The 24797-nt window shown below is 40.5% G+C and overlaps 1 protein-coding gene and 1 long non-coding RNA gene across 6 annotated transcripts in view; one reads left to right on the plus strand and one right to left on the minus strand.

Annotated features, from left to right (window-relative positions):
* Positions 1 to 1928: 1928 nt before the first annotated feature.
* Positions 1929 to 8191, plus strand: LOC148110752 (uncharacterized). The gene is made up of 2 exons (XR_015724078.1): positions 1929 to 2183; positions 3298 to 8191. It is a non-coding gene; the product is annotated as an uncharacterized LOC148110752 (long non-coding RNA).
* The window catches only part of STK39 (serine/threonine kinase 39), a 439620-nt gene continuing 419546 nt past the window's right edge, over positions 4724 to 24797 (minus strand). For all 5 annotated transcript variants that reach the window (XM_045780401.2, XM_045780409.2, XM_045780437.2 and 2 more), the window contains 2 exons: positions 19502 to 19566; positions 4724 to 6221 (listed from right to left, as the gene is read on the minus strand). In XM_045780401.2, coding sequence (XP_045636357.1) covers positions 6147 to 6221; positions 19502 to 19566 — 140 coding nt within the window. In that variant the 3' untranslated portion in view covers positions 4724 to 6146. The remainder of the gene's footprint in view (positions 6222 to 19501; positions 19567 to 24797) is intronic.

Consider the following 24797-nt stretch of genomic DNA (forward strand, 5'->3'; position numbering starts at 1 on the left):
TGATTAGAATTTCTAAAACTCAATTCACCAACAGCTCAACTGTTACAGCTGCGTGGATGGACCCGTACAGTCAAGCAGCAACCGGTTTATTCATTCGTCTGCTCACTTGGGCCTCTAGAATGTTCATGTTGGAGAGGAAGTTAATGATCAACTAATTAATCCCCCTCAATCTAAAAATGAGTACACTGAGGCTTAGCGAAGTGAAATTGAACCTGGGTGAGGTCACAGTGACAGTCGGCAACAAAGCCTGAGCAGAAGCTATTTTGGTCTTAACATTTTATTACCAAAGAATGTAATTGGTTTATTTTTTTGTTTAGATTCCTCTTTTTTTTTTTTTTAAGACGTTTAAAGTACTCTCTCTCATCCTTTGATCTTGGAAAAATGACGCACCTTCCTGGACCTGGAAGCCACATCACAGAAGACTGATGAACTCCGAAGCTATGATACAAATCATGAACTGAAAGGCAGGTGCGGCATCTTTGACTCGGTGCAGAGTTACCGGGAAGAGCAGGCAGGGCCCCTTGCGAGACTCAGTACCTCATCTGTCATGAAGAACTTTGTTCCCAAACTTAGAGTTCCCTACCCCAAAGTGTATTAATTTCAGGCCCCACAAAATCTGGGTTTGCCCTTAGCAAGGCAGCTCTCAAAGGTCTGGTGGAAATGCCTCGGAGTCCACCCGACGGGTTCGGTTCCTTTCCGTTACCTACTAGCTGGCTGACTTTGGAAGAGTTTCCTCGGACCTCTGTATAGCTATTTCCTCATCTGTAACCCGCATAATGAAGCCAATTAATTTCCCAGAGTTGAGAGGCTTCAGCAAGGTGAGTTGGAAGTCGTTGGTTTAGTGCCTGGCACAGAGAAAACCTGCAGTAACGTGTGTATCATGTAGGGAGGTTGTCTGATAGGATTGCGGGTGTTGGCTTTAGAACCAGATTTAGATTTACCTTCCTTCAAGTTCCTGCCACATGTGTGACACTGATTGTGTGACTCTGGGCAGCTTTGGCCTTCCAAGGTTTAGTTCTCTCATGTGTAACATGGGGTAATGAAACTCAACCAACAGAGTTACTTAAGATTAGATGAGATGATGTAAAGCGCTTAGCAAAGTGACTGCTTTTGGCTGCAAGAACAATAAAAAAAAAAACATTCAAAAGGGCTTAAAGCAGAGGCTTTCAAACTTGCTACAACCCACACTGAGAATTAGGTCTTCCCTTGTTACTCGGTGTACACATAAACATCACAGGACGACTGTGTGAATCAGACTGGATAATGCAAATGGCCAAGCTTCGTACAGGGCTCTTTCTAGAGCGTTGGAAAATAGTGCTGGATCTGAAATCAGGGTTTCCTGATAACATGCACGAACAGTGCTGGCATTTCAGTATGCCTCTTCCTCAATCCTCCACTTTGATTCTCTTATTTCCTTTGTCAGAATCCCATAGAGTTTGAGGTTTGTGAAAAATCTGAGCGTATGCACTCTTACTCTGATCACTAGTTACTCCGAACTTCATTACTTAACGCATGTAAGTGCTGCCAGAATTGTTCAGTACCCAATTGTTCATCTGGGTGAGGCTGGACCAGAGCGCTGTCGATACCACTTTGTAAAGCAGCACGCTATCCTCCTCCTCCTCCCAGATTATGTACCTGCTATTTTACTGAATATTCTATCTAGACGGTAGGCCAGCTTCCTCCGCGATAAATGACAAGTCTTGGTTTCTCAAGCCGGTTTTCTACATGAGGGACAAACACACTATAGGAATGATTATTCCATTACTGCCCTTTCATCATTCTGTAGCAAATTCAAATAACAACAGCATAAGATTGCAACTTTTAATAACATTCCCTGCCCTTTGATGAGTTATGAGCTAAATTATGGGCTCAATAAACTTCAGCTAATGATGTTTTGTCTGCCGTAACTCATGCAGGGGGAAGTTTTATGTATCTCTCTTAGCTTTTTCACCTGGGGATGCTCGATTAAAAACAGCATCCGTTGGTTTGGCACAAGACGCACAGTGGCTGGTAACCTAATTGTGTGCATTTTTCTTCACTGTTCTTAGATTCCCAAACTCCTTGGCTAGGTTTGGTGAGCAAGGCCCAAGGCAGCAGATAAAAGGATATCACTGTTATTTGACCATGCATTTTCCCCGTGGCAAAATATCATCTAGGCAACCACTGGGACATTTTGGAAACAGGTATTTTTGACCATTTTTTATGCGTTGTCTCTTTCAGTGGAGCGCAGCCCCCCCCCCCCCATTTTTGGGTGGTGGTTTGGGTGTTAGTTGATATACTGAGGAAGTGAGTCACTTCCTCATTTTCAACACGTGTTCCTACCATCTGCACCAGTTACATGCATTAAAGTGTTTTCATTATTCCTGGGGGCACATCCCAAGCACCAAACTCCAGGCAGTTGCATCAGCTTTAAGAGAACACTCACTTATAACCAAACCCATTACACTCGAATTTTTAGTTCATGCAGATACACAATGGAAATTACTTGAAAGCCATTTGTTTATGGCTGCTAGGCCTAGTCATAGACGTCTTAAAACTTAGAACCCCGGAAAGCATTAGGTGGCTCTAGGCTGGGACCTTCCGGCCCCGAGGGGGAATGTTCTAGCCCCACCCACCATGGCACACCATACACTCTCAACCTGCCCCTTTATATCCTGGTGAGAGCCAAGGGTCGTTAGCTAGGATTGCCTAACAGCTCTGACAATAAATTATGTGCCTCAAAACCAAGGTGTATCTGATTCCCTGTAAGCGGGATCTTAACTGTATAACCATTTCATTTTAACTTGATCCTATGATCTTCCTATCACAACCTAAATGGGTCTCACTAAGCAACAGTTTGTTATCAAATAGGCTTCCAAGAAAAAAGACCTAGGATCACTTACTGTCAAATGCAAATCCGAATTTTTCACAGAAGTCTTCCAATGTGAATGGGCTCATCCTCACCATCTCTGTAATGTAACTTGGAGGGTTCACATGGGAGGTATATTGCTTAAAACTAAATAGACCATAGGTTCATTATTGAAATGAGTGATTGAAAAATATGAATGCAAAATTTTTACATGCTAAAATCGTTGTACATAGGACTGTTTTTTTGAGGGGATTCTTGGGTCTTCCCCTAAAGACTACTACCTCACCCTACCCAGACAGGAAGAGGAGGTGGCCATCCACCATGTTTATTCTACCAGCACATAAGATATGCAACACATAAGGAACTTTACAAGGGTACTTTTTTTAGAAAAATTTTCATCACACATGATTTATGGGTGTCTCTAAAAGTTTTTACTTCTTTTTCTTAAGTGGAGCCCAACGTGGGGCTTGAACTCATGACCCTGAGATCAAGACCTGAGCCGAGATCAAGAGTTGGATGCTTAACCAACTGAGCCACCCAGGTACCCCTCTAAAAGTTATTTTAAACACAGAAAACCATTTTGTTCACATAACGACGATATATTGGAGTTAAAATGAGATAAAAGGGAACTTGCTTTTTTTTTTTTTTTTTACAATTTTGCAAATTAACCACAATAGAAGCACCCTGGACGCAGAACAGTTTTTGTATGAATTTAGACAGTCATGGGCGCCTTGATTTTACCACGAGGTTGTGAACCCACCTGTTTGTCAAGGCAAACAAACAGATAATACCAAATATGTGTTCAGTGAAGTTTCGGTCCTTGCCAGTGAACAGAACCACAGCACTGCACTGCTGCGTGTCCTCTTTAATCGAAAGCTTGGTTAAGGGAAACAGTCATGGAGGACTGCCTGAAGGATACACAGTGCACTCGTGCCTTTACACTTTCCGAGTACAGTACTGCTTGGACCACGCTCTCAGCTCCTTGATGACTGGCACTTCCTATCACATAACCTGCCTCTGGGCATCTGCTGAAAGTACTAGAAAAGTAAGTGTGTCCAAAATTTACTATGTGTGTACTGTAGGACTGTTTTGAAGTTTCTGAATACATAAGTTTAATTTCCTAGAGAAATTTCATTCCAGGCTTTAGTACTAGGAAAAAATGTATTTCTCCTAACTTTAAAAAGAAAAATGTTACAGATTGGGCTGTATCTGCTCAGACACCTCTTCGCGACTGGTGGGTTGGACGCTCTCAGCCTGAGCTTTGTCCTCTTCCAACAATTCTGCAAGGCCTCACGTGTCATGTCTGTGTACGGCCCTGACCCTGGTGATCATACTGTTAACCAGTTCTTATGGGCCCTTCATTTTAAAACAATCTTTGTCTTAGTATTTGAGGGGGTTTATGTGCATTCACATAAAATCAGTAAGGATACGCGACTCTGAGCATACATTATTCTATGATACGTATTCCTATGTTGCAAAACAAGGGTTCTCCACGCATGTTTTACTTTCTCAGAAGATGATGAGGGTCTTGTCTTATACTGGTTTTGTCCACAAGGTGTATACAGTGTTAATATGCTCTGGATATCAGAACCCGGGCCTTAGAAAAATCGTAAGCACTACAAGCCTCCAGGCTAAAATGAAGCGGTGGTAAGGATTCTTTTTCTCTTGTTCCCTGCAGCCCTAGGGTTTGAATTCAAACAGTCTGTCTCATGGAATGTGAATATTTGTCAAACCTGATTCTCTGACTGAATGGTTGCCTTGTTCCCTTGAGGGCACTTTTCACTTCTTAGTTCTTAGGGGGCGTGAAAGTGCTACCTAGCCCCACTGCCATGCAGGTAATACCTGGAGGAGGAAGGAAACAAGGGGACACAATCACTTTGTGCAATACACTTTTATTTTCCTTTTACCTTTGCAGTCATCTTTGAGTAATCGTTGTGTAAACAATAGAATGGAATGAAATTACATTAAATTGTATGCAAATGGCTCTAGAACACCTTAACAATTATGACAAGGCAATTATAAATAACTTTTTCTTTCCTTAGTAATATATATTTGCTTTTTAAAGTACATTAAAGAGCTGCCATATCTAGGGTTAGCTAGGAAAGAGCAACGGTACCATCCTGGGAGCCCACCTCCCTGAAAGTTTAGACTCCAATTTTGAAAATCCTAAGGTTTACTATTCTGTAATATATAGTCAAGCAGAGGGCTACTTGGGTTGAAAGTATTTATTCTTGAACAGCATTTTACCTTTTTCTTCATTGCACAAAACCCTTTCTATTTTTTCACTCCATCTGGGTATTCTGCAGAATTTCAAGTAAAACTCAGATTCTGGTAGCTTCAAGTTTATCACCTTTGGAACAACAAATCCTATCACTTAAGGAGAAGTCAAATCAGAGATGGGTACATAACGAGCAGTCTAATAGAATGGCAACATTTTATATAGCATTCTATACGTTCCAATGAAGCAAAACTTACATATGCCACTTGATGTAGAGGAAATTTTAGATCTGAGACTATTCCAGAGTAAAGCAGCCTCAGGCACATTAATATGAAAGTTTGCAAGGCACCTCCCTCTCCCAAGAGACAATCAGATTGTGGATTGGTTTTTCAGCAAACAAACCAAAAGAATAAGCATCCTAGTTCCTAATTCAAAAATCAAAAGTTATAAATACTCCAAAGATAGACCTGAAATTTTTTGTTTAAATAACGAGATTAACTGCAAGAAGCATATAATCAAAAACTTTTCTTATAGCTAAGGTGTGTAATGCATAAATATATGAAAAATAAAATTCACAGTTTTAAAACTAGAATTCAAGTTTGGCTAATAAATCTTAATTTTATAAGTATATTAATTTCTAAATACAACGTAAAAGAGGCAGTATTGTCAGATGTACAATTAAAGTAGAACAGAAAGAACGAGAGAAGAAATAGGCTTCTGATAGAAAAAATTCCTTTTGTTGCCAATAAATAGGACCACCTGAGTGTATTTCAGATTCTTTTCACTTAAGGGATATCCGAATTGATTGCTAAGAGTATTAAATAGCTTTTGGAAAAGTTAGCAACAGTCGTGCAGCTGTGGCATTTGCTTGTTCTCATACTGTGGATTGCTAGAGAATAAAGCAGAACTCGGAGTGTCGTAAGTTTAAAAAAATTCTTTTTTATCCCATTTCATTGAAGCCAGACTCTTCACAATCTTCTGATTTTGCGGGAACTGGGAGTGAGGGGGTGGGAGGCAGGGTGAGGGGCGTGTTGGGAGGTGGGGGGCACGACAGATGAGGGAGATGTCAAGGGACGTACATCAGCTGACACTCAACTGAGCAAACCCGATCAGCTTCACTTCATCAGGAATCTCCGACCCATCACAGCCTGAAGCCTGAAAAGGGAAAGAGACGCTTCAATGCCAGTTGATCCAAGCAAAGGTACAGTCTGTATGGGGCCAGTGTCCCATGTCCTCCAGGACAGAGAGAATCACCTTCTTGAATGACTACTGTAACAAATCTGGTCCCCATGCTATCAAGTGCAGAAAACGGGGGGTGGGAGAAGGATTTGTTCCCGTTAAAACACCACAGTCTGCAGGCTTAAAGCTTTGAAACTGCCAGGAAAGTGATTTTAAATATACTTTCAAATTAGAGCTCCTTAATCATTTTTAAAGGATTATGATAAAATACCTTGGAATAAATTAGGCAAAAAGGTGAAAGACCTATACTTTGAAAACAAGACACTAATGAAATCAGCTGAAGGCACAAATGGAAAGATACACCATGCTCATGGACTGGAAAAATTATTAAAATATCCATATTACTCACTGTAATCCCTATCAAAATACCAATAGTATTTTTCACAGAACTAGAATAACCATAGTTTGTATGGAACCACAAAAGACTCCAAATAGCCAAAGCAATTTTGAAAAAGGGAGGCAAAGGTATACAATGAGGAAAAGATGCCTCTTCAATAAATGGTGCTGGGAAAACTGGACAGCTATATGCAAAGAATGAAACTAGGCCACTTTCTTATAATGTACACAAAAAATAAACTCGAAGTGAATTGACCTAAAACCACCAAAATCCTACCGAACAAACATAGGCAGTCATCTCTTATACATCAGCCTTAGCAACAATTTTCTGGACCTGTCTTCTCAGGTAAGGGAAGAAAAGCTAACAAACTATTGGAACTACACCAAAATAAAAAGCTTTTACACAGCAAAAGAAACCATCACCAAAATGAAAAAGGTAACCTGAATGGGAGATGATATTTGCAAATTCTGTGTCTGATGAAGGGTCAGTAACCCAAAATATGATTCCTACAACTCAATAACAAAAACTCCCACATAACCCAATAAAGAATGGGCAGAGGACCTGAACATTTTTCCAAAGAAGATATAGAGATGGCCAACATCCATATGAAAAGATATTCAACATCACAAATCATCAGGGAAATGTAAATCAAAACCAAATAAGATATCACCTCACACCTGTCAGAAGGGCTAGTATCAAAAGACAAGAAATAACAAATGTTGGCAAGGATATCAAGAGAAGGTAATCTTTGCGCACTGTTGGGTGGGAATGCAAGTTGGTACAACCACTGTGGAAAAGAGTATGGAGGTTCCTCTAAAAGCTAAAGATAGAAATACCATATGATCCAGCACTTTTACTACTAGGTATTTACCCAAGGGAAATGAAAACACTAATTTGAAAGGATCTATGCACCCCTATGTTTATTGCAGCATTATTTACAGTCGCCAAGATAGCAAACCGACCTAAGTGTCCATCTACAGATAAATGGATAAAGGAAAGGTGTGGAATATATATACAATGCAATATTACTCATCCATAAGATTTTGCCATTTGCAACAAGGATGGACCTAAAGGATATTATGCTAAGCGAGATAAGTTTAGCCAGAGAAGGACAAACATGATTTCATTTATATGTGGACTCTAAAACACAAAACAAATGAACAGTGAAACAGACTCTTGAATACAGAGAACTGGTGGTTGCCAGAAAGGAGGGGGTAGGGGAGATGGGAGAAATAGGTGAAGGGAATTAAGATGTACAGATTTGCAGTTATTAAAACAAATTATGAAAGCAAAAGCGATTTAACAGGTCACTGAGGGTGATATGGTTTTTACCAAAAGGCATCCTCTATAAAACTGGCCAGGAAAAAAGTGGTTACCATGTAGAAGGGCTCACGATAGATAACTTATTTTTCTATAACAGAATTTTGTTTATAATACTTAAGATTTATTGCCTAAAATTGGCCCAAATTATAGTGTGTCAAATACTTTGATTTTTCTTCAAAATTAAAAGGAACTGGAAACAAGTCATTGCTCATCAAACCTCTCACTTGTCCTCATTCAAAACCTATTTTTTTTTTTTTTTCAACTCCCTCTTTCTCTCTTTCACACACGGTACTCAGATTGCCATTCCAGGCTGCCTCTTCAGAGTGCATAAATCAGAACCGGACATTGTGTAAGTACATGTGGGGAGAAAAAGTTTGATAAATGACTGGGAATGGGCAATTAATCACCAAAGGACCACACAAACCTTTTCTTGGCCTAATTCCTGCTAAATTATTGTCAAAACAATTAGTTTCCCATGTAAAAAAAAGCCTTTTCCAATCATCACGATGAACCTGCTTTGCACTGCTCCAAAACCCAGTACATAAACTCAGCCCTTTGTCAACCCCAACATTTTCCCTTACAATAAGCAGCTAATTAGAATATATAACTTGAGTATTTTTAAGTAATTATCTTTAAAATAATGGTGTCAGTACTTATGCTTATATATGAAAATCAATAGCCTAAAGGGTAGAAATATAAGTTGGCATTTTACTTTGTCCAATGATTTCTCTAGTTTTACTTGGCAAGATTCACTGTGTTGTCAGGCGCAGTAAGATCAGAACCATTCTTCTCTTTATCACTTTTAACAAAATGACACAGAAGGCTTTTCAGCCGAGATATTTTCCCATGGGTGTTTGTCAGACAGGTAGGGGGATACCTCTCCACCACCACCAATTTTCTTGTTCCACAACCACTGCTTGAGTATCTCCCTAAACCTTCCTTTCTTCCTCCACTACTGCTAATGTAATTTTCTCAATGCAGTGAATGGGGGCAGACACAATGTGTGTAATTAATAGGCAAATGACAAACACCACAGGAGCAAGGGCGGCTGTTGGCAGTGACAAAGAGGGGCTAGCCAATGGGAAACACATCAGTGGATGTCAAAGATACATCAGAAATTTGGCAATGGGAATAGCAGGAGGTGAAAATGACTAGAAATAAAAACAAAATATCCAATAATGGGTAAAAGAAAAATCTTGAATCCGTCTTGTAAAGAGTAATGGAAGGGAGAACTTACAGTGTGAGTGGGTGATCAAACCAGTGGTTATTGTGGGTACATCACACAGGGAGTCCATGTCTCAGCCTCTGTCCCCAGTGCCTCCTGCAGCTACACTGGAACATTCAGTTTTCTGGCAGAGCACAGGCCAGGTTGTCTGGCTCTCATTCAGGCACTCGGCTCTTCCCCCACTACTCTGCTGACTCTCCACCAAGGCTGAGTCCCTGTCTCATGCACTGTGGCCTGAAAAACACTGAGGGCAATATGCAGAGGATTCCGGATTCTAGAGCAAAGGGACTAGAGACCCTTAAAGCAGCAGTTCTCAAACTTCTTGGCTTCTGGTACCCTTTATACTCCTCTTAAAAATTATCAAGGACTGCAAATGCTTATGCTTTTTTAGAAAATCCTTCACCATGATCAAGTGGGATTTATTCCTGGGATGCAAGGGTGGTTCAAAATTCATAAATCAATGTAATAGATCACATCAATAAGAGAAAGGAAAAAACCATATGATCATTTCAATGGATACAGAAAAAAACATTTGACAAAGTACAACATCCATTTATGATAAAAGCCCTCAACAAAGGGAACATGCCTTAACATAATGGCCATCTGTGAAAAACCAACAGAGCTTCTCCCCTAAGGTCAGGAACAAGACAAGGATGTCCAGTCTCACCATTTTTATTCAATGTAATACTGGAAGTCCTAGCCACAGCAATCCGACAACAAAAGGAAATAAAAGGCATCCAAATCAATGGAGAAGGAAAACTTTCACTATTTGCAGAAGACTTGACACTATATATAGAAAACCCAAAAGACTCCACCAAAAAACTGCTAAAACTGATAAATTCAGTAAAATTGCAGGATACAAAATGTATAGAAATCTGTGGCACTTCTACACACCAATAATGAAGCAACAGAAAGAGAAACTGACAAAACAATCCAATTTATAACTGCACCAAAAATAAGATACCTAGAGAGAGAATACTGATGAAAGAAATTGAAGACAACACAAAACATGCCATGCTTATGGATTGGAAGTACAGATACTGTTAAAATGTCTATACAACCCAAAGCAATCTACACATTTAGTGCAATCCATATCAAAATACCACCAGCATTTTTCACAGAACTAGAATAAAAAATCCTAAAAATTTGTGTGGAACCACGAAAAACCTTGACTAGCCAAAGCAATCTTGAAAAAGCAAAGCTAGGAGCATCACAATTCTGGACTTGAAGTTAAATTACAAAGCTGTAGCAATCAGAACAGGATGGTACTGGCACAAAAACAGACATGTAGGGGTGCCCAGGTGGCTTGGTCAGTTAAACATCTAACTCTGGGATTCAGCTCAGGGCATGATCTTGTGGTTGAAGAATCAAGCTCCGAGTTGGGCTCTGCATTCAGTATGGAGTCTGCTTGAGATTCTCTCGCCCTCTCCCTCCCATTCTGTCTCTCTCAATAAATAAAATCTTTAAAAAAGAATAGACCTACAGGTCAATGGAACATAACAGAAAACCCAGAAATAAACCCACATGTATACGGTCAATTTATCTTCGACAAAGAGGAAAGAATATCCAATGGGCAAAAGTCTCTTTGACAAATGGGTTGAGAAAACTGGACAGCCACATGCAAAAGAAAGAAAATGGACCACTTTCTTACACCATACACAAAAATTTGAAATGGATTAAATACCTAAATGTGAGACCTGAAACCGTAAATATCCTACAAGAGAACACAGGCAGTAGCCTCTTCGACATCTGCCACAGCATCTTTTTTCTAGATCTGTCTACTGAGAAATAAAAGCAAAAATAAACTATCAACAAAACTAAAAAGGCAACTTACTGAATGGGGATATTTGCAAATGATATATCCAATAAAGGGCTAGTATCTAGAATATATAAAAAAACTTATGAAACTCAACATGCAGAAGACATGAACAGACATTTCTCCAAAGAAGACCTACAGATGGCCAACAGACACATGAAAAGATATTCATCGCTTATCATCAGGGAAATGCAAATCAAAACTACAATGAGATTTCACCTCATACCTGTCAGAATGGCTAAAATCAACAACACAAGAAATAACATGTGTTGGTGAGGATGTAGAGAAAGGGGAACACTTATGCACTGTTGGTGGGAATGCAAACTCATGCAGCCACTGTGGAAAACAGTATGGGGATTCCTCAAAAAGTTAGAACTACTCTACGATTCAGCAATCACATCACTGGGTATTTACCCAAAGAATACAAAAACACTAATTCAAAAGGATACATGCACCCCTATGTTCATAGCACCATTATTCACAATAGCCAAGATACAGAAGCAGCCCAAGTATCCACTGATAGATGAATGCATAAAGATGTGGTGTATATATATAGACGATGGAGTATTATCCAGCCATAAAAAGAATGAAATCTTGCCATTTGCAATGACACGGATGGAGCTAGAGAGTATTATGCTAAGTGAATAAGTCAAAGACAAGAAACAAAAACCCAGGGGAAAAAAGAGACAAATCAAGAAACAGACTCCTAATTTTGGAGAACAAACTGATTATTACCAGAGGGGAGGTGGGTGTGAGGATGCGTTTAACAGGCGATGGGGATTAAGGAGTGTACTTGCTGTGATGAGCACCGGGCGGTGTATGGAAGTGTTCAATCACTATATTGTACACCTGGAACTAACGTAACACTGTGTTAACTATACTGGAATTAAAACTTAACCTGAAAAAATTTTTAAATATTTTAAACATGATTTTAATATTAAAGTACTAAATAATCAAAAACAAACATGCTTATGTAGATTATATTGTTCATACTGAATTAAAACAAATTTCTAAATTATTCACTTACTATTCATTAAATCTAATAATAAACCCATTACGTGCTAACATAAATAAAATCTTAATGGAAAATAACCACAGTTTCCCAAAACAGAAATCTGAGCAGAGTGGCACTGCTTTACGTTTTGCAAATCTCTTTCAACGTCTTGCTTAACAGAAGATGGCTAGATTTTCATATTTGCTTCCACGTTCTATCTATTGTCTTATGTGGTTTTCCTTGAAGTATATAAAGAAAATCCAGCCTCATATAAATATGTAGTTGAAAAAGCAAATAGATAGTATTTTAAAAATCTTTCGGGTAACTGTGGGTATTGTTTGTTACCAAGATTTACCAAGTGGAGTTTCTTAAAAGTTAGCTGCATTGTGGCATCTGAGACCACGTGGTCTGTCACACCAGAAACTAGTGGTCTAGCCTGCAGTTTGAACTGATCTCTTACCCAACTAGGCTTTTTCAGTGTTGCTGAATTATGCAGATCTTCCACTGATGACACAGTTTGTTATATAATCTCAATGTTTCAATATACAATGTCGACCAGTCACATTCATTAATATCACACATGACTAATCGCATCAGAACAAGTAAGTACGGGGATGTTGTCAAGCTTACGGTGGCAGATGCAAGTTTTCCAAAATCCTTTTTCTGCTCGAAAGCTGAAATTTATTATTGATGACAAATATTGTCAGTTGTTTTCCTTGAAATGTCAGGCTCACTTGGTTCATTTTGAAAAAATATCTGCCAAAGCCTTAGTCTGAATAACCACAGTTTGTCAGTTATCCTGCCAAGTAAAAATGGTGTTCCACAGGGATATTAAAAAAAAAAAAAAATGGCTAGTTCAGCCTACAACTTAATCTCACAAGAGCTCCTCTTAGAGACAACCACGGTACTTCAGTACAGAAGCATACCTTGCTTTATTGCACTTCACTTCATTGCCTTTCCCGGATATCATTTATTTTTTATTTTTATTTTTTTATTTAACAAATTGAAGGTCTGTGGCAATCCTGTACGAAGTAATTTTCCCAACAGCACTGGCTTGCTTCATGTCTGTGGAACATTTTGGAAATTCTCACAATTTTTTAAAGGTTCTCTTTATATTTGTTATGGTAATAGGACATCAGTGATCTCTGATTTTAATTTTGCATTTGTTTTGGGGCCCATGGACCATGCCCATATAAGACCGTGAACTTGATCTATAAATGTTGTATGTGTGCTGACTGTTCCACTCACTGGCTAGTCCCATCTCTCTCCCAGGCTGCAGGCCTCCTGATTCCCTGAGATGCAACAGTATTGAAATTAGGCCAACTAATGACCCTACAATGGTTTCTAAGGGTTCAAGTGAAAGGATGAGGTGCATGTCTCTCACTTTAAATCAAAAACTAGAAATGATTAAACTTCGTGAGGAGGGCAGGTCGAAAGCCAAGACAGGCCAAAAGCTACGCTTCTGCACCCTTTCAGCCAAGCTGTGAATATAAAAGAAAAGTTCTTGAAGGAAATTCAAAGTCCTACTCCAGTGAACACATGAATGATAAGAAAACAAAACAGCCTCACTGTTGATATGGAGAATGTTTTAAGGGGTCTGGATAGAAGATCAAACCAGCTACCACATTCCCTTAAGCCAAAGACTAATCCAGAGCAAGGCCCTAATTCTCTCTCCAATTCTCGGAAGGCTGAGAAAGGTGAGGAGGCTGCAGAAGACAAGTTGGAAGCTAGCAGAGGTTGGTTCCAAGGTGAGCAGTAAGTTTTCCAGAAGACAGAACTAAGAGAATTAAAGAAGGTGGCTACACTAAACAACAGAATTTCAATGTAGACAAAATAGCCTTCTATTGGAAGAAGATGCCATTTAGGACTTTAATAACTAGAGAGGAGAAGTCAATGCCTGGCTTCAAACTTCAAAGGACAGGCTGGCTCTTGTTAGGGTCTAAGGCAGCTGGGGACTTTAAGTTGAAGCCAATGTTCACTTACTTTCCAAAAGTCCTAGGGCCCTTAAGAATTATGCTATATTTTTTATTTATTTATTTATTTATTTATTTACTTTCCAAAAGTCCTTTTTTATTTATTTTTATTTATTTATTTACTTTCCAAAAGTCCTAGGGCCCTTAAGAATTATGCTATATTTTTTATTTATTTATTTATTTATTTATTTATTTATTTATTTATTTATATTATTTATTTATAGAATCTGTGGTCTATTAATGGAACAGACAGCACCTTTGCTTACAAAATGGTTTACTGAATATCTGAAGCCCGCTGTTGAGAACTGCTCAGAAGAGAAGATTCCTTTCAAAATATCACTGCTCATTGACAATGTCCTTGGTCACCCAAGAGATCAGATGGAGATGGGGCAATGAGACTAATGTCATTTTCATGCCTACTAACACAGCATCCATTCTACAGCTAATGGGTCAAGGAGTCATTGCAACTTTCAAGTCCTATTATTTAAGAAATACATTTCATGAGGGCTATAGCTGCCACAGGCAGTGATTCCCTGATGGATCTGGGCAAAGAAATTTGAAGACCTTTTGGAAAAATTCACCTTCCTAGATGCCATTAAGAACACAAGTGAGTTGTGGAAAGAGGTCAAAACGTCTACATTAACAGGAGTTTGGAAGAAACTGCTTGCAGCCCTGACCGATGACTTGGAGGGGTTCAAGACTTCAGTGGAGGAAGTAACTGCAGATGTGGGAGAAATTCCAAGAGAACTCGAATTAAAAGTAGAGCCTGAAGATGGGACTGAATTACCGCAAGGTCAGGAAAAAACAGGAACAGGTGAGGAGCTGGCTTCTTATGGATCAGCACAGTGGTCTCTTGAGATAGAATCTACTTCTGGTGAGGATGCCGTGAAGATTGTGGAAATGACAACAAAGGATTTAGTATATTCCACCCCAAACCTGGGTGGGCTTTGGGACCACTGGAAGTTTGAAAATATAATCCTGGGATTTTTGAGCTCCCTAGGTGATTCAAAAGTTAGAGTTTGAGAACCACTGTTCTACCCAAGCACTTTCCAAAGTGTGAAGCTCCAAGTTTCCCATCAAGCAGTGGTTCTCAAACTTTCTCATGCATCGGAATCACCTGGAGAACTTGTTAAAACAGATTCCTGTCCCCACCTCCCAGAGACTCTGACTCCTTAGGCCTGAGATGTAGCCGTCGAATTTACATTTTTATCAGATCGTTTCCAATGAAGCTGACACTGCCAGTTTGGGGACCACACTTGGAGAACCATTGTCTCAGACTGCAACAGGCTACCCAGAGCTGCTTCCTGGCTCTTCTTGAACTGATAGGTTCCCTTAAGATTTTTGTCTTACTTTTCTCCCCTTTCGGGCGGTGGGGGGGATGTTTAGTAGTTTTAATCTCATTTCAGTCTTCACTTTCCCTGTCCTTCAGGACATGTTGCCTGAGTGATACAGCCTCCAACTATGCCTATGCTGAAAGCCTCTAAAAATAAGGCCCGTTAGTCACAAATTGCCAAAATGCTTATGAAATTGCTCTGTGTAATGCATGTTATTTAACTTCAGTAAGTAAGATCTGTAATGCTCATGTAAACGTGTACCAACTGGATGTTACTTACATATACTTAAAATTTGTATTCTTTTGGGTGAATTGTCTTATATTTTTACTAATGTAATTTCGTATTTGTACTAATGCAATTTCAAAAACTTCACATTGAAAGCAGCAAGACTCAATTACTTTATAAAACTGCAAGCAGAAGATTAAAAAATGCCTTAAACATTTAGAGTTGTCTCAAGGCAAGGCTTATAACAATCAACAATAAAACAGTACTGAGATGTTGCACTCACGGCCTGTTACACTTGAGCTGAAATGCCCCTTATGCTTGAACCACTTTGTTAAAAGTGCTATACACACACACACGCTTCTGATCTCCCTGCCTCTGGCCATGCCAACAATGGAAATCATACTTCACTTATTATATGTCAAATGAAGCTAAAGATCTCATCGGGCAGGGAAAAAAGTAAATGTACTTCTTGATTTAACCAATATCCTTGCTCCCTGGGCCACTGTTTTTCTTGTATAAGCAGATATATAAGGACAGCCACCTTTTCAAACTTGAGCCTGATATTTCCAATAGTGGTGGGAGAGTAAAGAGAAAAGAGGTTAGAGACTGAGTTGTCTACAAACAGCATGTCTCTCAGCCGTGGCTGAATACTGGGATCACCAAGGAACACTTTAAAATGCCCAACGCCCAGGCTGTCCCAACAGCAATTACCGTAGGACATCTGGTATAGGACCCAGACAACAGTAATTTTGCGAAGTGCCCCAACCATCCCATGAGTAAACCACTGCTCTCTGAGGTGAAGAACCACATCGCCAAGATACAACTTTGTTCTTAGACGATTTTCAGGCCCCTGCCACTCTCCTTTAGAAAGCAGAGAAAGCTCTGAGATAAAAATGATAAACAGCTGAGAGATAAAAGGACCACGAGCAGCAGTAGTTGGTGAGGAAACATGCTTCTGAAATACTTTCTTCTATTCAAGAAAACAGCCAAATTGATGAACGAAAGCAAGTGCATTTGAATCTGAGGCTCTCTCAGGAGCCAGCGTTCTACAGAAGATTAGGCCAAGAAGCAATTCAAATGAGCTCCATCGAGTGGATCTCACACTGGCTGGCAACACGTAACAACAAAGAAACCCCCCCAGGTTGAAAGAAGGCTGGACAGAAAGCAAAGTGACCGAAACAGAAGGTCGCTCTTGAGTCTGGCTTTATTTAGCATCTTCAGCTATCTTTTGGGGAAAAAGCCATTAATTTCCATCTTCTGGGAACAGCACACTACTACATTCTCAGGCTACTAGGGGAAGGGAAGACTGGCTTGGGTTCTCCTGCAGGACTCTCGTGCCGGACAGGCCAATACTATTCAATCTGCTTAAGGTACAGGAGAGAATCCATCTCAACCACTGTCCACAGAGCCAGTCATCCAAAAGCAGGAATCCACAGAGAAACAGAAAGCCATACAATCCCAGAGCTGCAGAGCCCTGCCTCTCAGAATGAACAGCGATTGAGAGGATGGGCTGGGATGCTAGACCGGAGTCAAATTTGCAGGGTCTACACTGTATGATCCTGGACAAGTTAGCCCCCCAGAATCTCAGATTCCCAGGACAGAAAATGAACCTAATGATATCACCAACTTGTGGGATCGTGAGGATTGAATGAACTGAGATGAAGTGTGTAAACCACCTCACGCACGGTCTAGCAAACAGCGGATGCCTAAGAAAGTGATTCTTGTTCTTTCTGCAGGCAAGGTCCAGGATTTAAAGGAACCCTAAAAAGAGGGCATGAAGCAGAAATCACCATCTTAATTATTTTACAGGGATTAAAATAAATGTTAAGGAAAAAATGATGGCTGAAGTTTTTCTAACGGAGGTTTGTATTATTCCGGTATATTTTAACTATCAAGCCCCCTGCTGTGTGCCAGCTACTGTGCTAGGCAGTAGGCTCTGGCCCCTGGGGCCTCTAGACTTCTTAGAGAGATGAATTCGTGGGGCAGAATAGAGGAGGAGCACCTGAGCCAGGACTGGATGTCAGAGAAGGCTTCCTGGAGAAAGTGAAATTTAAGCAGAAAGCTGGAACATGCCTAGGTGCTGGGGGGCCAAAGCAGCAGCCTGGTGAAGCTGGGAGAATATTTTAGTGAGAGAGAGAAGCACATACAAAGGGCCAGCAGACAAAAGTAGGAGGAGACAGAGGATGAGAATGAGAGAGGACAGAATGAGGGGAGACCCAGGAAGGTACTAAAGCGGAAGCCCAAAAGGGAGATCTGGTCCGGGGTTTGAGTTTTAGGAGAGGGCAGTGGAGAACCACTCAAGTATTTGGAGCATTTTGCAATGCAGAAGAAGCACTCTGGCTATAGCCACAGTGTGGTGAACGGAGCCAGACGCAGGCAAACTGTAGGCAGGAAGATCCGATTTGGGAGATGAGAGGATCCCGCTAGAGCGCTGGAAATAGGGATGGAGAGAAGAGGACAGAGTCAAGCGAGAGAATCTGCAGAAGTAATAAATTGAGTAGGAGATGAGGGGAGTTTGACCTTCTTCCTACTGTTTAGAGAGGACACACAAGGTGTTTCTCTAAGACCTCAGGTACCAGGAAAGGGCCAGGGTTGCTATCCCTGTTTCATGGGTGAGCAAGTTTAGCGAGTGTGGGGATAAGCCAGCACGAAAGCTTTCGTCTCTTATCTCTGTTTACATATTCAAAATGAGGCAAATCTTCTGGAGGTGGTATGTTAGAACTTCTTTCTTACACTATAAAAAAATAAAGGAACATTAACAGGCGTGAAATCCTGACACAGGATACCGTTTTCTCATCACTATAGTCTCATAGGAATGAAACGTTTACAAAGATGAAGGTGAATTAGAAACATAATAGAGGTGACACACAAGTCCTAAAGCAGAAGAGTAATTTTTCAATTTGTTAATTTATCATTCTATGTCTGAGAAAAATGTTCTTTTGTTATTGAAAACAAAACAAATTTCTTCAGATAAATTCTTTCTGTGAGAATCTGTGTGTTTTTCGCCTTGTCACCCAGCCTAGCCATCTGAAATTAGATGTGAGGCAAGACCCAGAAAGTTAATTAGCACAGGGCTAACATTTACTGTAACTAATCATTTCACATCTTTGGCCATGTGCATTTTCCATTAAATTCTCACAAGAAATAAAAAAGATCATCAATATATATTGTGCACAGCAAAGTGCTAGTCATTTATATCTTAAATTGCTTGAGGCATTCTGACTGGCTCTTGATAAGATTTATAATTTTAAAATGAGTCACTTAATGTACTGTTTACTCAAACTTTCAGGAAAATCGTCGCTTTTGACTGTCTGGACGGCTCCCCCGTTTCCAGCCATGGTCACCCTAGCTCTAGCTTTCAGAACGATGCCTGGGCGCTCAGGATCTGTATCTCTCTGGCTGCTCTAGTTCTTAAATTTAAAGTCCACTAGTGCAGAAAAAGTGCGGCAACACCTCTTTTCTACGAGAATCTATTACCGTGATTCGAAAGGTGGTGTTAAAACGTTATGTCTTTGTTCACTAGCCTTCAGTGAGGAGCTCCACAATCGCTTCCAATTACCTAAACCATTTCTACAACAATCAGCCTCAATTTTTACAAGTTAGAACCACCTGGCTTTCACTTTAGGGAAGCTTTATTAAGAGTGTTGGTTGGAATTAGGCTTAATTTTGTCTATATGGTCAAGGTGCCATACAAACTAGAGGCAAAATGGTACGGGCTCCAAGATTCTCATACGGCCGCTCTGAGAGATGCACTGCGAAACAAGCCACGCTTATCCAAGAGGAAATTCCCGGTCATGGTCAGAAAACATTCCCAAAGGTTAAACCGGCAAAGGACAAATGCAAAACTGGATCCCAGAAGAAAGCAAGCGCAGCAGTGGAATGACAGAGCAAGTTATTACACTGTGTTGTTACTCCTTGCTGGCAGAGCACGGCAAAATATTTACCTTCTTTCCAGAACTTTGAACTTACCAACTTAAATGTCAAGGTTTTTAAAGCTTTGGGATCATCTACAATCTTCTGTAAATTAGCAGCCACTGAAAAATACAAACGTGGAGAAAAAAATGTCCATATCATTTACAGTAACACTGGATTTTCACATCAATGATTTGGAAAATCTGGCTAATCATGCAATAAGCTGCAGAATTATTTCTTTCACAGGCGTTACAAAGTCCATATAAATAACCAAATTAGCCTCACACATTTTCTACAATTTATATCTTCAGCGCATCTGAATTAATCAGTATACGCTGAGCCCACATTTCATACAACAAAATGGGAAACGACTTTCTAGTGGCAAGTAGAAGTGATAGCAGCCCCCAGTGTTTTCTACAGCTGTTTTTCTCAACACGCAATACTACCAAATTTATTAGCCAGCAGAGGGCAGCACAAAATAGAGAGGCACTGCAAAGAACGGTTTTTCTGGAAAAGAATAAGGTCAGTACTTTTGAACCCCTCTCCCATAATTTCACTCAATTCTCTGCACCCATTTTTATCAAAGCAACAAAATACAGTGGATAACCTCTACGACTCGGGAAGATGTGTTCATGCTTTCAGAGCCCAATGACCAGTCAAACCAGGGAGGTGCCACCTTGAACAATACCCAAGCTGGCGGAACCAGGTCAAGCACTAGAGGCTGTCAGTTTGGAGTTCAGTAGAGAAGATATGTTTCAGCATTAACGGGATTCATCAGAGACCCATCCCCCCTTTGCGGTGTCATGATATATTTGATACTCTAGCAGAGAAGTCCACTTTTCCTGCTTACTCCCCTGGCTTAGGGTACAGAATTTTCAGAAGGTAATGATGACAGAAATTTAAAACCTGGCTCTTTCCACATCCAAATCTAAAATATCGAGTACTGAAAATCACGTAAGCGCTGCTGGTTAGGGAAAAAGAAAGGACTACTGAAGAAATGAGAGAAAGGTCTGTAGTATCCTTTTTATTTTTCATTTGGAAAGTTTTCTGCTGCTTCAGTAATTAGGTATCTGAAAAGTTATGACTATTTTAAGATAAAAAAAAATTAAGATAACAAATATTTTGAGAAAAGTGTTTCAAGTAGAAAGTCTAAAGAAGAGAAAGAAATCTGCATATTTCACGTTTCTCTAAGGTTGACTAAGAACAACCCAGAGACGTGGATTTTCTGCAGATCAGTTTATTTCATTTAATCCATCAGCTGCAGAGCAGGAAAGAAACGAAAATTATATACTCAATACGGCCTATTTCTCTTTATAAACCATAATTACAAGCATCAGTTTATCTTCATTTGTTGCCCTTAATACTTCCACTCCAAACGATCTGCAAAGTTTCGTTTATGGTAACCCCCCGCCCCCCGCCCCACCTTTTCCTCCTCTTTCTTTTGCCCACACAAGCCAACCTGCACACCTGTCAGGTAGGTCCTGGGCCACCAAGGTCAACAGAGTTATCATCGCCAAGCATCTGTTGGCCTCCTCAGCAGTTTCCTGAGCCTATTTCAGATGCTAAAATCATCTAGTAATCCACACGAGAAACATTGGCTCGTGGAGTGAAAAGCTTGGCTGTGAAGTTCTGTCCACCAAAGCCAGTATTTATGATGTCAGGGCATTCTGACTGGATGCAAATTACAGCAAGTGCGCACTGTCACTATTTTCTTAAAACATAAAAAGTGTTCTAATAGTTCCTCTGATTTGGCTGATTTCATGAGTCGCCATAATGTCTTCCTATGAATTTCAGTCCTTTCATTGGAGGCTCTCAGTTAATGTGGATGATTTACTGCCTTGTTCTGGGTCATCTATTTCCAGTCTGCTCTGTAACGTTCCGCCAAAAGCAGAGCTCTGTCCTGCACGAGTTCACAGCCCTCTCTCTGGGGTGCGTGCCTATGTGCTAGTGCCAGTCTCCAAGGAGCATGGCTACGCGAGTTGTAGACTTGGAGGGCAAAGCTGAAACGCTAGCATCTTCAACAATCATCCCGGAAACCACACTCCCCAATTGTGAGCCCTACACCTCAGGGACATTAGAAATTCAAATTCTGTCTTCAACTCAAAGCAAAAATAGCAAAACTGGCCACTTACCTGATTACTTATCCCAGCTGCTAGGCTTATTTTCAATTTAGTTGATTCTAATTTGTTGTAAAGTGCAATAAAATACCTTCATTTAACTGACATCACATAAAATTCAAGGTGATGCTAATTTCTCTTCCACTAGCAATGCTCATTAAAAAGATGGGTGTCACTGTTTTCTCCCTTCTCCTGACTGTGCACCTGGATTTCAAAAATAAAAATGTGCCTTACCTGGAACGTGAGCGGAGACGGAAGGGCTGGATAGGGCTGGTTAACTTCAGAGCTTCTCAAGTGTGTGCTGGTGACACTGAACTTCATGCTTTAGGACGCTTTAGGTTTCCCCAAAACACGGGGCTTCTGAACCCTGCCTACCCGGTGGCCACCAACATATTTCCAATTCTCCCTGGCTTTCCCAAATAGAACTCATTCTCCTAGTTTCTGACGCAGACTGGTGTCTTCCTTGAGCTTGCCCCTGCCCACCTTCCCAGCCCACTCTCTTCAGTCACAAGTGCTCTGTTTCTTGGCCACAAAGGACACAGAAAACACTCACCGAGGTACCAGGGGTTGTGGCCCTCTTGCCCTCCCGCTGTGGCTACAGGATACCTTTGTGTGAGCCATCTATTTCTTGGCTATTTGGGGGTCTCTGGGTTCCACTTAGGCTTGAACCCCTATCAGTGCTAGGTGCTCTTTTTGGATAACATTTGACCTAACGTACGGTAGGTACTGTGCTTCATGAAACTGTAATAATATCTTTAACAACCACAGGAAAAAGATGCCGGTGCTCAGTACCTCCCTATTCGAATACAAATAGACAGAAATAAGATTGTCCTGGGGGTCATCCATTAGAGGCAAGGCAGCAGAGCCGACATTTCTTCGGCAAACTAAGTCAGGCATTCTCCAGACCCTGTTTTCTCTATACACTCCTTGTACTACTCAGATTCTCCGCATTTGGACAGTTAGAAAAGTAACAGTTACATAATGACTATTTACAGTCAGTGTTTGCATTACAAGTGATTAGTGGAAAGATACACTTTTCTCTCCAGATACCAGTGTATTTCACAACAATCTCACATAGTACTGACGTTCCGGGGGCCGTGAGTGAAATTACCAAATTGAGCTATTCCCAAACAAAAGCTGTGAAGAAAAGCACCCCAGTGAACACCAAGTCCAATGCATTCCCCCAAGAGGACATTCCGAGAGATGATGAAAGCACAGACTTGGGTTACCTGACGAGTTGATGTCACAATATTGTCTGATCCAAAGACACGTCCCAAACACCTGCTCTGTACCCCGCATTGCTGCAGAAAGGCAGCAAAGGATCGCCAAGCAAGCAAGAGACACAGGTACCAAGAGAGAATCCAAGCTTCTCAGTAAGGAAGAAAAGGAACGATAGGAGGGTGGATCTCTCATGGATACCGCTGTAACGTTAATGCAAAATTACAGATAATAATTATGGTTGGGACAAAATACAAGAGATTTGCCCTATTATTTTCCCTAAATCTCCAAGCTCTTATCTTCAGGATATGAGTGTAGCACAGTGCGTAAGTGCATGAATTCTCCAGTCAGAGCGCTTAGGTAAAATCCTGCCTCCTGCTTACAGCCACGTGGCCCCATGAACTTGGGCAAGTTTATGTTAGCGTCTGTGTGCTGGAGTCCACGTATCTGTGAAATGCGGATATTAATAGTGCCGACGTGATAGAGCTCTTCTGGGGATGAGTTTATACACATACGGTGTTCAGACTAGTGCTTGATATATTGCAAGTACATAACAAATGTTAGCTTACTATCTCTAGCCTGGACAACTGCATATCTTAACTGGCTTCCCCGCCTTCAGTCTTAACTCATGAGCCCTCTTACACTCACCAGAGTGACTTGGAGAATCTAAGTCATGACCTGGGATGTGTTGCCTCCTTATATAATACCATTTAGCTATTCATATCAACTTCAGGATTAAGTCCAAGTTTTTAATGTGGTCTTATGAGACTCTCCATAGTCTGACCCAACCCACCTCTCTAGTTCATTTTCTGCCATGTCCTACCCTAGATTTTCCCAGGAAGGGCTCCATAACCACTCCCCTCTCCTCTAGATATCTACCACCATTCTTCATCATTATGTGCTGAAACAATCTGTTACAGAGCTCATTTCCCCACTCGACTCAAATTCTTTGATAACCCAGACAAAATCTTATTCACCTCTGCAAAAGGTTTATCTTTGAAATATACCCATATCTACAGACACTGATGACTTCTTACCACTTCCACTGGCTATGTATGACCCAAGTACAGCTACCACTGTCTCTCGTCTAGACTCACACAATAGCCGACCGTCTCCCTGCTTCCATCCTCGTTCCTCAATGGCTCAGCCTCTACCCAGCAGTCAGATGAGACTTCTCCAACAGTTTTGTCTTTAATCTGTTTGAGACTGTTTACTTCTCTTCATCTCTACTACCTCCATCCCATTTCATCTATAAGGAACCAGCAAAACTGGCTACTTTTCATTGTTTTTAAGAGATGAGAGTCTAGGTCACTCTGCAGATAAACCACCAGACTAGCATAGGTGGTAGCCCCAACAAAGGGAATCTACAATGGTAAGTACAGGATGGACATGCATTAGCATCAGTGTGGCCTCAAGACTATCTACAGCAATGAGAACTAAGTCATACCACTAACGTTCCCTCTTACAACCTTCCCCAGGAAAAGAAACCAACCATTGCTAGAGGAACTATTCCCAGCTGGATCCAAGCAGTACAAGGGGCGGACTATTGTGGATAGTTTGGTGTGCAGCCCAGGTCTTCTCTTTAAGAATGAGGCAAATGTTCTCCCACCTGCTGGGATTATTGTTGGCTGATGACTCTTAGCTTTGTTCCTCTTTGGGAATTCCCCTTGGAAACCTTAAGACTAAATAGGACAAACATTGTAGAACCACCTTAGAAGGCATTTCTGTTGGCAAATTTATAAGTCAGTGCAAATGAAAGAGAAGCACAAAATAAAAGGATGTAAAATATGTTACCAAATATCTGAAATGTAGAGGGGAGAAGATTAAAGAATGACTTCAAAATTAAGTGAACATCAGCTTAATGTAGACTGTCAAATGCAGAAGATGTTATATATAAACTGAATGGTAACCACAAATCAAAAAAAAAAAATACAGATATGCAAAAAAAAAAAAAAAAAAAAAGAATCCAAATATATCACCAGAGAAAACCAGCAAACCATGAAAAAGAAGAAAAAAGT

This window comes from Ursus americanus, chromosome 1 (genome assembly GCF_024610735.1).
Source record: "Ursus americanus isolate L20-20 chromosome 1, mUrsAme1.1.p, whole genome shotgun sequence".
Classification (NCBI taxonomy): Eukaryota; Metazoa; Chordata; class Mammalia; order Carnivora; family Ursidae; genus Ursus; species Ursus americanus.